The sequence below is a fragment of the Gopherus flavomarginatus genome, chromosome 3 (assembly GCF_025201925.1).
Source record: "Gopherus flavomarginatus isolate rGopFla2 chromosome 3, rGopFla2.mat.asm, whole genome shotgun sequence".
NCBI lineage: Eukaryota > Metazoa > Chordata > Testudines > Testudinidae > Gopherus > Gopherus flavomarginatus.
This window is the reverse complement of record NC_066619.1, coordinates 93,033,837-93,049,342: the sequence shown is the minus strand read 5'-3', so window position 1 is coordinate 93,049,342 and position 15,506 is coordinate 93,033,837. Positions and strand designations below refer to the sequence as shown.

Sequence of the window (15,506 nt, the reverse complement as noted above, 5' to 3'; positions counted from 1 at the left end):
TTCTCAAATTTTGTATTTACTTAAGACAACCTGAATTGGCGGTGAAGGCTATTAGGATGGAATACTCTCTGCTGGGGAAGCTCAGACAGAAGGAAACAATTCTGACTTTATTTCACTCTCATTTCTGTCTCCCTTAATGAGTTTAGGCACTTGCCCGTAAGACAAAAGGAGCTGCAAAAGGTACTGGCATGGCACATTGTGGTCAAGAACAAGGGAGTCCAAAGGGTGCTAGGCTTGGTTACAAGTCTCAGCAACTTCCATATACATACCCTTCATCCTTTGCAGAAGTGTTCCATAGCCCATATCATATTGGTAGACAAGTACAAAGCTTAAGGGAATTATTGGAAGGAACAGTCCTGGTTTCTTGTTTTTTATTGCTCTGTTCATAAAAAAAAGAAGGGAGGAGGGAGTGGAACAACAATAAGTTTTGTAAGATCAGCAGCAGCCTAAAAGCTTCACTAATCACACAGAAGGTATTTAGCTACTCTAGAGACAGAGCCAAATGTTTCAGAAGACTATTAACCTGTTTTATGCACATTTTAAGGAACATTTATTTAACTAATAAACAAACCAAACACTGAAATGAAAAACATTTCCTGTGCTCCAGAAAAGTTTAAAGTGCTACTACTACTGGTTCAGCATGCGTTTCGGAACAAAAAGAGTCTGATGTTCACAATACATGCTATTTATTACAAACCAAAATGCATATATTGTTTTGTTTTATAGTTGTATGTACATAGTCATTATAGGGCTAGCTGCATCTCTGACCCCTTTTCTGGTCTCTTGAGGGCTCCCCCTCAGGCCTTAACCTCTCTCAGGGTGGAATCCCATGATTCTCCCACTCATTGACTGGGTTCTGAGGCTTCAGTACCCTGCGTACTAACTGTGCTTACCCAGCAGGTCTGACTAGATAGAGGTACCTGAAGTTCATCCCTTCAGTAGTGTGTGAACAGTGGTGAATAAAGTGACCCAAAACAGCCTCCTTAAATCAAAGTATTGTTTAATCTGAACAGTATGAACAAAGCATAACATAAGAGGTCTATCCTACCCAAGACTCCTAACCTGTGAAGTGTGGATTTACCTTAGCTCTCAAAAACCTGTGCGTCTCCCCCCTTCTTGAGGTGGCGTGAATCTTAATCCCTACTGGCTGCCCTGAAAATTTCCTCCTCACAGGGACAGAGTCACTCCTGGGAAAACCTGTCTGGCAGGCCTAGCAGGAGGTCAAGCAGAGCATCAAAATGAATTACTCTTGTTTTGTCTCAAGTGTACGCTGGAAAGTGTACATATGGTTCCACTTCCTTCTCATTTCCTGACAATTCCACTATTGAATTAACTCAATATATGCATACAGTAGACATCACAACAGCATGTCAAGTAACCCCCTTACACACAAAACCTATAGAAATATAGCATTCACAAATTAGACAGCTCCAGATCCACCACACATGTAGAATATAAGACACGCATAGGTATACCTTAAATGTATACCTTACACACAGTCATTTCCTATGAATTTTAGAGTTTTTTGAGAACGTATATACATTGTTCAGTGACTTATATTTTTCAGTCATCCAGAGAACCTAGGTAGGGCTGTCTGGCAAGACAGTTATCTTATTAAGTCATAGTACAGGAGAGAAAGTGGCACAAACTTTGTAGGCAATTATTTTATGCTGAATTTGACAGAGGAGCCTACCTATAGAGTCAAGTGCAAAATACCAACATGAACAGAAATACGTCCATTATATAAAGTCACTTATGAGTTTAGAAATGAAAAAATGTTAGTCGCCAGGAAGAGAAAAAAAAGTTCTGTCTAATGAGCAATAAAGATTCTGCAATCAGGCTTGAGATGATGCTTTTGATGATACAGCAGGTAAAACAGTACAGGAAGGGAGAGTGATATAGAATTAATACAAAAGCTGTTAATCAGCAGTCCTAAATTCTAACTTAGTTCTGACACTAATTCTTGATGTAACCTTGGGTACAGTATAACCTTTATGTCTTAATCTCCCCTTATGTAAAATGGGAATACTCTTACTTACCACCCATTTCATAGGAGAGATGTGAGGGATAAGTCTGTTCAGCACTTTAAATATGTAAAGAACTATATAAAATGTTAAATTTTATAAGAATACAGCTACCTCCTCTCAGATATATTTGCCCTTCAGTATTAACAGTAAAAATACCAAACACAACTTGATTTGGTCACTGAAGTAAGCAGATATGATATACAGGGAGCTGAAAGATTGATTAAGGAAATGCCATTTCTATTTCTCTGATCAGAAACACACAATTCAAAATAATTACTTAAGAATAGACATGGAAGGATTAGATTTTTTAAAATCAGTAAATGTCAGTACTCACCGTACACAGAAAAATGAGAAAAAAAAGTCAGCAATAAGTAATTGAAATTTACAGATAAGCAAAGTAAGAAAAATGCTGTTTGAGAATTTAGAGTTTGATGTAAGGATATTTACTTTGTTACATATTTTGGCATGTGATGTTGACAATTCGTGTTTTAACTGATACAAAGCTTTAACTCTTTGAATCTCAATGTCTACTGACATTAAATAATTACTGGCTGACCTCCCACCCATAATTCCCCACAATTGTGAAAATTTAAATAGATAAAAATAGAAAAAAAGATACTTAAAACAAAACACTGATATTGGTAGAAATTTATATTATATATATATATATATATATATATATATATATATAAAAATCAAATTCTGCCAAGCCTACTTAAGAGCAGGCAACAGAAAGACAATGACCACTGAGGAATTACTACAACTAATTTACTTGAATGTTCTAGTACATAAACTTCATACCCAGCAGTTAGACCTACAGCAGCAAGTCCAAAAAATGCTCCAAAATATTTGAGGAATTCCCTTGTCCAAGCAATCTGCATAGCCATCTGTCTCTCTCGCATTTGACTCTGCATCAGTAGCTGTCTTTCCAGCTGAGGGTAGGTGAAAAAGAAAAGGAAAATTAGATAAAACAAAGTAATTCATAATCTGAAAGTTTGAGCAGATCGTTCAATCAATCAACACAAAATTCTAGTGAGAAGTTTTTGGTCTTCATCTCTTTCCAGGCAATTATTAACACTATTATGTTGAGATAAGTCTTCCCTAATAATTCATATTGTTAGAACAGTTTATACCAGTATCCCTACGATAAAGGATTTTCTAGATTAGCAAATATCAGAAGAAAGCATTCCCCCCGTCACCGTGCCTTTGCAGGTCACAACTGAGAATACCAAATTCAGGACAAACTGCTGAGAAATAGGGCAGATACACCTGAAAACTGACTGTTATTCTCCCTTAAGATATACCAAACCAGCAACAAAAGCAAACTTCTGTTTCAGCACACTGGCTAACAAGAAGTCAGAACAGCAGTTTCCTTAGTCATTCCAGTTCTTGTATCACCACCAAAAACACTAGACTTTAAGATGAGTGGTTCTTTACAATCATGTTCATCAAATGAAAGGTTCTTCTGATCCCACACACCCAGGTTAATATATGACTCACATCTTACCCAATAATCACACTGTTGCCAATCCTTTAGTATCTAAAAATCTAAAGGTTTATTTATAAAGAGAAAGAAAGATGAGAGTTAAAATTGGTTAAAGGAATCAAATACATAGAACAATTGTAAAGTTCTTGGTTCACGTTTGTAGCAGTGCTGGAATAAACTGCTGGCTTAAGTCAAGTCTCTGGTTGCTTCCAAATCATTGGAAGGTCCTCAGTCCCTTACTTAGAATGCTTCCCTTAGTATAAGTCCATAGTCCAGACGTTGGAGCAGGAAAGAGGCAAAAATTAAGATGGTTTCCATGGCCTTTTATGGCTTTTACCAAGTGGAGGGAAACCCAATGTTTCAGACAAAGGCCTCAGCTCAGCTAGTTTAAAATCACAGGTAAAAGATGGAGTTTGGAGTCACATGAGCAAGTCACAGGTCCATGCATGACTTTGCTTAGTCATAGCAGGAAACTCCATTAAGAGTACATAGGCTCCTTCCATTATGAGTTAAGTGTTCTTTAATGGGCCATTGTATTCAATTACACCTCTACCCTGATATACCGCTGTCCTCGGTAGCCAAAAAAATCTTACCGCATTATAGGTGAAACCGCGTTGTATCGAACTTGCTTTGATCCACTGGCGCGCGCAGCCCCCCCACCCCCCCAAGCACTGCTTTACCGCATTATATCCAAATTCGTGTTATATCGGGTCTTGTTATATCAGAGTAGAGGTGTAGTTCCTTCACAATGTGCTGGCTAAACACCTTGTTGGTGCTACCCAGAAGCAAAAACCTTAGAAATAGGTTTCAGAGTGGTAGCCATATTAGTCTGTATCCGCAAAAAGAATGAGGAGTACTCGTGGCACCTTAGAAACTAACAAATTTATTTGAGCATAAGCTTTCATGGGCTAAAACCCACTTCACTGGATGCATGTAGTGGAAAATACAGTAGAAAGATATCTATACACAGAGGACATGAAAAAAATGGGTGTTGCCATACTAACTATAACAAGAGTAATCAGTGGTGGGCTATCAGCAGCACTGAGGTAAAGGTATGCAGTATGTCCAGGAGCTTGTGGTGGAAGTCCTGGACCTTTTCCAGAATTTGCAGGGTGTCATCAACCCACTTCATCAGGTCCTGGAATTGCCTAAAGTCATCAGCTAATGATGGCAGTAGTGGCATTACTGCCTCATCAGGTGACAACAATGAGATATTTGTAAGGTGGGGTAACTTCCTTGTCTACGCTTGCCCTTCAAAGATCTTTGGGCTCAGAGTGGGGAGGAGAGGTACATGGTATTGGGGAACAAGATCTTCTGTGTTCCCTGTGGGATGTAGTTGACGCCACTCAAAATTGCTGGAAGAACATTGCCCATAGATCCCAGTAAGGCCAATAAGAGAGACAATATGGCATGTGGGGGAGGAGGGAGATATCCAGTGCTAGTCATCCCAAATGTTGCTAGGCAGGGGTCTGTTGTCCTGTCTTTGTTGCATCTGCAATGGGAAATAATGTCTCCTGGAATAATTGGAGAGCCTTGAATAGAAAGTACAGAGTCTGAGTCAGAATACTGCCCCACATATTGTATCAGAGCTGACAATCCCTCCTCCTGGATAGAAAAAGATGGAGAAAAGAGGTAGGTCTCACAGAAACATGTCAGCAGTCGGTGACCCAGCTGACTTCTGTACCAAGAGGTGTCCAGAGGTTGCCAGGAGTGAAGACTCAGGTTCATTTGGTACCAAAAGGTCTTTCAGGTTCTGGAATTCCTGTGGTACCAGTAACACAAAATAATTCAGTACCAGCACCAATGATATAGAAACTGTTGTGTGAGGCACTGATATCAGTACTGAATGGGTTGAGGATTCCATTGAAGCCAGTCCCTGGACAACAGTAGTCTTCAGTACCGAGCCCTTTACTGCTGAGGTATGGGACTCAGTTGGAAGTCTTAGTGTGCTTCACGGTACCTGAAGTACTCGGAGCCTCACTAGTACTCCTCTAGAGGCCTGAGATGTCTGGTGACTGGATATTCTTTAATGAAGACCTCTCTAGTCTGCTCCTCTTATCGCTTTCCTTATACTTTTCAGTGGGACAATCTCGCTATCAGCAGCACGGTTATTGGTACCTCACTATGTGAGTATTTGAGATGGGGTTTCAATGCTGTCTTCATCTTGGAAGCTCTTGGTGACCATGATCTTGATGATGACAGGGTATTGACAGAAGGGACGGGGGCCTCTGCTCTCAGGTCAGAGACTAGTCTCAAAACTTGCTCCACCACTAAGAGGTAGTACTTTATTTCCCTGTTCTTCTGGGATCTTCCTTTAAAAAAAGAGCAGGACTTACACCTGCTAGGAACGTGAGAATCTCCCAAACAACGAATGTACTGGGAGTGCCTGTCACTAGCAGAGATTGCTTCTTGACAAGACAGGCCAAGCCTAGGGCAATGGCTCTCAACCATTCCAGACTACTGTACGCCTTTCAGGCATCTGATTTGTCTTGCGTACCCCCAAGTTTCACCACACTTAAAAACTACTTGCTTAAAAAGCAGACATTAAAATACAGAAGTGTCACAGCACACTATTACCGAAAAATTGTTTACTTTCTCATTTTTACCATATAATTATAAAATAAATCAATTAGAAATGTAAGTACAATATTTATATTCCACTTACATTTCTGTGTATAGTACTGTATATGGAGCAGTACAAACAAGTCACTGACTGTATGAAATTTTAGTTTGTACTGACTTCGCTAGTGATTTTTATGTAGCCTATTGTAAAACTAGGTAAATATCTAGATGAGTTGATGTACCCCTGGAAGACCTCTGAGTACCCCCAGGGCTACAGGTACCCTTGGTTGAGAACCACTGGCCTAGGTAGCCTGGCAACCCTGACAGAAGAAAATTGTTCAAGCTTCTCAATAGGGGAAAAAGAAAAAAAAATACGTGTGTGTGTGTTTGTCTGTCTATATAATTTTAAAAAACAAGGGGGGAAAACGCAAATTCCAACAACTATAAGGTACTAAATCTACTACTGCTGAGAACTAACTATAAAAACTAAAGCACTAATACAAGAGGGAACATGAACAGGCATACAGTAAACTCCATCTCTGGCTGAAGATGGTTGAAAATAAATTGAGGATGGTTCTCCCATGCAGCCCTATATAGCCTCACTATAGGGCACAAGGACGTGTAGGGTGCACGTGTGGACGGAATGAGCACTGCTACCAAAAATCTCTGTGCAAAGGCACCAGAGTGCATGCGCACCTAAAGCTGAGCACCCGCAAGGACACTACTCAAAAAAGAATGACACCTTCTGGAGAGAGAGACAAAAAAGTATTAAGAACACAAAGAGTAAGTGTAAAGAATGTTCCCTTGTTATGCATCTAGTATATTAGATGTACTATTTTTACCTATTGTCTAATGTGAGAATGTTTTTATACTTTTGTAATTGGTTTCCCACCCATTTAGTTATCTACATCACTATGAATGTAACTTAAACAGAACAATTTAAGTTAAATTGTTACTGATTATTTCCTTCAGACTATGCTGATCTTGCCATCCTATTTATAAACAGGTAAGATACCAGATGAGTAGAATTAATTTGTTAAACATAATAAGGGACAGATTTAATTATATTTAATTGTACATAGGAAAAGCTCCATTCAGTAGAGTCTCAGCAAATTGTTACATCTGGAGAGTAAAAGTCTGGAAAAAGAATAATTCTTATTACAAATATCATCAACATCCACTAATTTTCCGGACAGCCATAATTTTCAGACCACTTTAATTTCAGAAGAGGTAATTATATAGTGGCTCATAAACCACTTAATAAAATATCAAAATAATTAGATTTAATTTTGTCACTCATTAGACATTTGCAACCTGAGGTAAGCAGCAACATTGCTTGTTAATTAGCTCCATTGTGGACCCTAATATCAGAGGTTTGGCAAATTGTTGAGGGCTGAAATGACAGACAAAATTATGTATAAAATATCAATATAATTACCTCTATTTTCCTCTCAGTTTGGTTATTTGTGCACAATACACACTGATGTGGAAAATATAGATGTGCCTTTTTGTTTGAACAACAAATAATCTGTGCTCCTAAAATGCATAGTTCTATAAATGTAGTCTTTGATTTGGGGTAGTGGGAGAAGGGAAGAGGCTATGATACATGAACATCTGTTGAAGGCGTCAGAAACAGAAGTTTGCTAAAGAGTAGTTATTGGAAAAGCAAGTACAATCTAATTTGCAGTCAGTCAGTCACAAGCAACTGAATAAAAGATTGAAAAATTTAGTACAAAAAGTAAACCAGATAGGATATTAACACTACTTTTAAAGATAAAAGTTATACTTTGATGGTGCACTGTAATCCACGTACCAAAAGGAAGAAAACCAGTTACTGAATTACAGGCACAAAAGGTCAGATGAACACATCTCTATAAATCTGCCATGTCAAGTTTCAGAAGCCCAGAGTTATTTTATGAGTTAACAAGTTATAAAACTATCATTTACTATAAACTAAAACAGTGGCGCTAACCTTTCAAGACTATTGTGCCCCTTTCAGGTCGGATGTGTGTTGTGTAGCCCCAAGTTTCACTAAACTACAAAATTACACACAGAAACACAAAAAAGTGTCACAGCACACTAATACTGAAAAATTGCTGACTCTCTCATTTTTACAATATAATTATAAAATAAATCAATTGTAATACAAATATTGTACTTATATATCAGTGTATAGTATACAAAGCAGTATAAACAAGTCATTGTCTGTATCAAATTTTAGTTTGTACCAACTTCACTAGTGATTTTTATGTAGCCTGTTGTAAAACTAGGCAAATATCTAGATGAGTTGATGTACCCCCTGGAAGACCTCTGAGTACCCCTAGGGATATACCTACCTCTGGTTGAGAGTCACTGAACTAAAACTTGGATTATACACTAAAAACAAAACCCCAGATTATGTAGTCATATTCTCCATACTCCTCTGTGACCTCTTAATAAAACACTTTCCTTAGTGTATACTAGTCAACTTACAGCAAATACTAACTACAGATGCTAACCCTACACAACTCTAGTAATTTTCTATGCAGATTTCCTGCCCCCAAATGCACATTTTTAATTCTTTGACTTTTGAACAGAGTACTCCTAAACAAAGATTTATCATATGTGCCAGTGTTCAAGGCATGTATTAGGAATTCAGTTAAGTGTATTAATGTAGTGTTTTAATATAGTGCTAATAGCTCTGAGGTATCTCAAAAACAAAAAGTACTTTTATCGCTTGCTATTTTGCAAGGAACCATAAAACTTTAGAGAATCAGTGACAGAGATCATTAAATCCCAGTGTAGTATGTATCCTCCAGTACCACTGGGCCTCTTTAGTACATCACATATTTATCTAAATGGAGGTTTCTCAAGAACTCGCTCCCTGCCAAAAATGTGCACATAAGCTATAATACTCAATGTTATTTGTATTACTTAATTTGATTCAGCAGGATTTCACTGGAGCATCTAAATAAATTAAGAGGGCCAATTCCTGCAATCCTTGTTGGGCAAAACTCACAATGGGGACTGTGGAAATTCTGCCTGAGAAAAAAGACATCAAGATCTGAACTACAGGCAAGAAATTTTTCTTTATTCATATCATTCCTCCCAAAGGGACTGATCCAAAGGACACTGAAATCATTGGAAAGACTCCCACTGAACTGAATAGGTCTAAGATCAGGCCCTAATTCTGCTCCCACGTTGACTTACAAAACAGAAGTTTACAAAAATAAAGAGGTTTGTATTACTTATAATAAAGGAAGTTCGCCCTTTTGCAAAAGTAACCATGTAAATTCAAACCTGCTGTTAGCTTCTGTGAAAAGTATAGTCTTGTTCTTCCTTCCATGTAAGAAGGTTAAATTTCAATTTCCTTAAAATTAGAAAATAGTCCTTTGCACACATTGCCTTGGTTAGTTACAAGGAAGGACATTTTAATTCTCACTGATAAGAGATTTCATAAACAAGTATCTTATCAAGAAATACAACTCAAGTGTTCAGAGAAAGAACAGACACTCCACCTTGACAAAAACTAAACCACAGCGTGAAACAGCATGAACAAAACCTAGTGACAGTTGCCCAAATTCATCCCTGATGTAACTTCATTAATTTCAATGGCATTTACACCAGGGATTTATAATTTATTTACACAAAAAATATTGTTGTTAAAAAAATGCTTGATGACTGTTTTATTAGAAGATGCTTGAGCATTTATAGTCATGTTGAACAAAAATCTTTACAACCTTGTTACTAGGATTTGGACCCAGATTTCTGTAGCTCTATAACATGGTGTCTTTCTCTCTCTCACACACGCGCTCTCAAAGTATATAAAGTTAGCATGCATGCTCCACACTTCCTTCTTTGCACACAAAAGACAAACCAATATCTTTGACTGAGTATAACCTGATGACAAACCATTTAAATTCCAGAAATAATTATTATGCTTTTCTTATCATACATTAGGTCCTGAAAATATTCATCCTCTGCACCCCTTTCACAAATCAAAATAGCTTATTTTAGTTATCATTTAGTATGGTTTCCTTATACAGAAACAGCAGGCATAAAACAGCAATATTTCAGTAATCAGAAGGTGCTGCCTGATGTGAAAAAACTCAGGGGGTGATTGAGGAAGAGATTCAGCAGCCCTAGAAACCAAATCTTTCAGGGCAAGGTCAAGGTGACTGACTGATTTCAGTCTCATCCTTAAAGGAGAAAACAGACACAGCCCAGGCCACACTTGTCCCAGGCAATGCAACTCCATCAGAAAGTCTCAAAAGATATTTTCCAATTATTAATAAATACCATGTATCCTCTGTTTTATTTATAAATGGATAAACTGAGGCACAGAGTGTTTAAATGACTTTCCCAACCAAGGTCACCCAGTGTCAGAGTCACTCCCACCCACAATTAGATGTACCCTCCCCTCTTAAAAAATTATGTTGATTTAGCCAAATTACAAAGCCTCAGAAACCACTGACAAGTATCATATTCATTTCCAAAACTTTTTTTTTTTAACTTATTCAAAGGCTGAGGGTTTTTCAAGTGCTTCTCATTTAAAATTACTTCCCGGACTCACTGGAAAACAAGCTATTTGCACCACCAGTAACAGCACTGTCACATTTCCCCACCCCCTCTAACAAGGAGGACCCAAACACAAGGATCTCAGCAGAGCAGCTGAGGCGCCCCCAAAGGGGAGATGACAAGTTTAAAAAACCCAGCCTCACTGAGGGGAAGCCAACCATGAGGAGCCCAGCAGAGCCCATGGATATATTCAGACTCCAAAGAGAGTCAGCCACGCCCACATCGTATTATGCAAGTGGAACTTGTTTCATGTGCAGAGCCTGGAAGAGTACCATCACCTTTGTATTTTCATTCTGATCCTAGACTTGTGCTCAGCATTTCTGAAAGGTAGGCTTTAAGCTTTTTTGTGCCTCAGTTTACCCATCTGTAATACTGGGAGATAATCACCTACTTCAGAAGGATGCTGAAAGACTTTAATACTAAGTATGCTTGAAGACAGCACCCTCAGTTTTCACGGACTTCAATGGCAATGGAGGGCCCTTAGTGAAAATATCTTGTTGAGGCCCACATAATAGAGGTTTAGTTTAAATTATATTTTTAAAGTGTTATTCATAGATTGGAGAGCCAGGAATGATGACAGTGGTCAGCTAGTCTGACTTCAATATACCTGGATCCAACACCAGTTCCATGTAGGAAAAGGCTTTTACTGTTAAGCACAACATATTTTTTAAAAGCAGATATGAAACTGAATGTTTGACCACAGCTTTGAAATTAATATTCCATTTTCAGCTGCTAGTTTTAGTGATTTGTTTTAGTTTATTTCTTTATGATGTTCTACTGAGAAATGCCAGTCACAGAGAACAAACCCCCAAACTATTAAATATTCAGATTTTATTACAAGAGTGTGAGCCTTGTTGTGTTATGACTACTTGCAGCCAAGTATCTTTTAAACTTTTTCCAATTAAAAAAGCAAAACCAGGAGCAAGACTTTTAAAAGTGACCTGAGCACTTGTTTGCTTTACTGAAAACCATCACTTTTCAAGCGTGGAACCATGCACAAAATAAGTAACTAAAAATAGGTAAAGTGCATATTTAAAACCTGCATTCTGTATTTTGTCTAGATTGACATCATTGGTCTGAGAGACTATTTCCTTAGCCAAATGACCCACAAATGCAAACAGACTCATAGACTCTAGGACTGGAAGGGACCTCGAGAGGTCATCGAGTCCAGTCCCCTGCCCTCATGGCAGGACCAAATACTCTCTAGACCATCCCTAATAGACATTTATCTAACCTACTCTTAAATATCTCCAGAGATGGAGATTCCACAACCTCCCTAGGCAATCTATTCCAGTGTTTAACTACCCTGACAGTTAGGAACTTTTTCCTAACGTCCAACCTAAATCTCCCTTGCTGCAGTTTAAGCCCATTGCTTCTTGTTCTATCATTGGAGGCTAAGGTGAACAAGTTTTCTCCCTCCTCCTGATGACACCCTTTTAGATACCTGAAAACTGCTATCATGTCCCCTCTCAATCTTCTATTTTCCAAACTAAACAAACCCAATTCCTTCAGCCTTCCTTCATAGGTCATGTTCTCAAGACCTTTAATCATTCTTGTTGCTCTTCTCTGGACCCTCTCCAATTTCTCCACATCTTTCTTGAAATGCGGTGCCCAGAACTGGACACAATACTCCAGTTGAGGCCTAACCAGCGCAGAGTAAAGCGGAAGAATGACTTCTCGTGTCTTGTTTACAACACACCTGTTAATGCATCCCAGAATCACGTTTGCTTTTTTTGCAACAGTATCACACTGTTGACTCATATTAAGCTTGTGGTCCACTATGACCCCTAGATCTCTTTCTGCCATACTCCTTCCTAGACAGTCTCTTCTCATTCTGTATGTGTGAAACTGATTGTTCCTTCCTAAGTGGAGCAGTTTGCATTTATCTTTATTGAACTTCATCCTGTTTACCTCAGACCATTTCTCCAATTTGTCCAGATCATTTTGAATTTTGACCCTGTCCTCCAAAGCAGTTGCAATCCGTCCCAGTTTGGTATCGTCTGCAAACTTAATAAGCGTACTTTCTATGCCAACATCTAAATCGTTGATGAAGATATTGAACAGAGCTGGTCCCAGAACAGACCCCTGCGGAACCCCACTTGTTATACCCTTCCAGCAGGATTGGGAGCCATTAATAACTACTCTCTGAGTATGGTTATACAGCCAGTTATGCACCCACCTTATAGTAGCCCCATCTAAATTGTACTTTCCTAGTTTAGCTATAAGAATATCATGCGAGACCGTATCAAATGCCTTACTAAAGTCTAGGTATATCACATCCACCGCTTCTCCCTTATCCACAAGGCTCGTTATCCTATCAAAGAATGCTATCAGATTAGTTTGACACGATTTGTTCTTTACAAATCCATGCTGGCTATTCCCTATCACCTTACCACCTTCCAAGTGTTTGCACATGATTTCTTTAATTACTTGCTCCATTATCTTCCCTGGCACAGAAGTTAAACTAACTGGTCTGTAGTTTCCTGGGTTGTTTTTATTTCCCTTTGCATTATACAATACACAGCTTTATTTGTTCACTATAATTTCTAACTGCATACATTCAATTTCACGTTAAGATTATGGGTCCAAACCTGTAAACTCTTATTCACGTAGACCTATCAGCTTCAAAATGACTATCCATGTAAGTAAAAAGCTATAATCGGTAGCTGCCTATTAGCATTTAGAGATTATGTCCCATGAAAGAAATAGAATACTTTGAAGAAAGATCTCTTTTTTTTTGGGGGGGGGGGGTATCTTAACAGCAGCCATTACTACTTGTGCATGCAGCGTACAGTTTTTATATGCAGTTCTAACTTTTCCCCATCATTCTCAGCCCTATCATGATTTTAGTAGTTTGAAGAGTTGCCAAAGTTTCATCTTCTTTTATCTTGCACTTCTACCCTAAAATGTACTTTAGATTGGCATCATGGGGTTCCATTTTCATTGATTTCCATCTTAAATTTGCAAGTAAAGAGATGTTTTCTTTAACAGTCAGCTCTGCAAACTCACCCTAAGCTTCTCTTTTCACCTCTTGCATAACAATCAGGCCCTCTGTTGTACCTGTGTAGTTCCATGGTCTACAGATTATACTCTAAATTACATCTGAGTACCTGCAGCGAGGCGGTGGGATACCCCACCGCCCCGCTGAGGGACGAACCACAGCCGAGCCACCCTACAGTACCCTAAGTGAGTTTGCACAGGTGTAATTGAGGATTTCTCCTTCCATTTGTGACCATCTAATTTCTTCATGCAATTGTTTATGTAGAAGAGTAAAACAAAAACTTCCTATCTGTAAGAACACTAGGACAATGGAACACAGTGCCTAGGGAGGCTGTGGAAGTTCCTCAACTGGAGGTTTTCAAAAGGAGACTGGCTAGGCATCTGGCCTGGATGATTTAAACACAACAAAACCTGCACCTTGACTAGAGGTTACGCTTGATGACGCTTGCAATCCTTTCTAACCCTATGATTCTAGCGTTTATGGATTTTTAATTGGTATAACGGTGATAAATATTTTGGGATTCTTTGGAATCAATTATTCTACTTTTGATATTTATTTTATTTTTGTCTCCCCATACCATTTAGTCAGATTCTCTTAGCTGGAAAGAAGAGACAGCATCATACGACCAGCCTTGTGCAGGCCACCATTCATCCATGGACCACTAACCAATTAATCATATCCCTGATTTATTTTTATATCTCCACAAAACTCCAAACTCCAAAAAGTCAAGCACTCAAAAGTTAGGAAATGCCAGAATTTAGGTTGCCTAGGTGAAGATTACCAGCTGCTCTACACAGTTTTTGTACCAATCTAATGATATTGGTTTAGAAACAAGCTACGCTTTTGTAAGGTTTTTATATCAGAAGAATTGCTATAAACTGCGTCTGCACTAAGGGTTGCACAGATTTAATTATATGGATTTATAAACCACTATGGTTGGATCAATGCAAAAAATTATGTGTAGACAAGCCCCAAGTAAATCAGCTCTGCAGCACAGACCTAAGAGTGCTCTAGCTAAACTAATCACATTGGTCTTTGGATTCATGCCGCTGAGTTATACAAAAATGAAAAAGACCTTGGTAATACTCAATACCCATTTTTTAAACTATTTCACATTTCAGCCTTTACTGCTCTAATATACATGTGTATACTGTAGTTATTTTCTAGTTATAGCACCACATAATATTCTCTAGGAGTTTTTAAGTAAATATTTTACACAACTATAAGGCAATAAAAGATCTCTTTCCTTGCCACGCCCCCCACCCCCCACTCAACTTACCCCTTTAGGGAAAACCTGAACAAACAGATTACTTTCAGGTCATGTTGCTTAGCAACTTTAGACCAATTTTCCTATAATACTGTTTTTTTACACACAAATGTCACTGAAATCAATGGAGTTACTCCTGGATATACATCCATTTAAGTGAAACCAGAATCAGGCCCTCTGACTTTTGAAACAAATGCTAGTGGAGAGGAAGAGCTGTCTATAGGCATAAAACTCTATGGATCATCTATTAAAACAAAACCTTTGTAAATGGCTGAGTGCATATACACATGTGAAATTGGTATGCTATTATCTTGAGACGTTCATACAAATAGGAGTAAGTTCTTATGTCGTTTTTGGAATGAAGAAAAGAAATTTTTAAAGGTAGTACTAATAGCAAATAAAATTCAAACTTTATAATACTCCCAAAGGACCTATTTAAAAGGATTTTTCCACTTTAGTGTAAATATATTTATTAGTTACTTAATACTCTGGATGAGAGAAACTCTAGGGATAGTCAAGCATTTGAAGCCTGGAACATGTAAACAGTTTACAGTAAAAGGAAATCAATTTGAAAAAATGAAATGTGACAGATGGAGAAGGAAAAAA

At 38.2% G+C, this 15,506-nt stretch overlaps 1 protein-coding gene across 1 annotated transcript in view; it reads right to left on the bottom strand.

Annotated features, from left to right (window-relative positions):
* The window catches only part of PLGRKT (plasminogen receptor with a C-terminal lysine), a 43,953-nt gene that overhangs the window by 2,918 nt on the left and 25,529 nt on the right, over nucleotides 1–15,506 (bottom strand). Inside the window, exons 3-4 of the mRNA XM_050944315.1 lie at nucleotides 2,829–2,959; nucleotides 270–379 (exon numbers count right to left, since the gene is read on the bottom strand). Coding sequence (XP_050800272.1) covers nucleotides 270–379; nucleotides 2,829–2,959 — 241 coding nt within the window. The remainder of the gene's footprint in view (nucleotides 1–269; nucleotides 380–2,828; nucleotides 2,960–15,506) is intronic.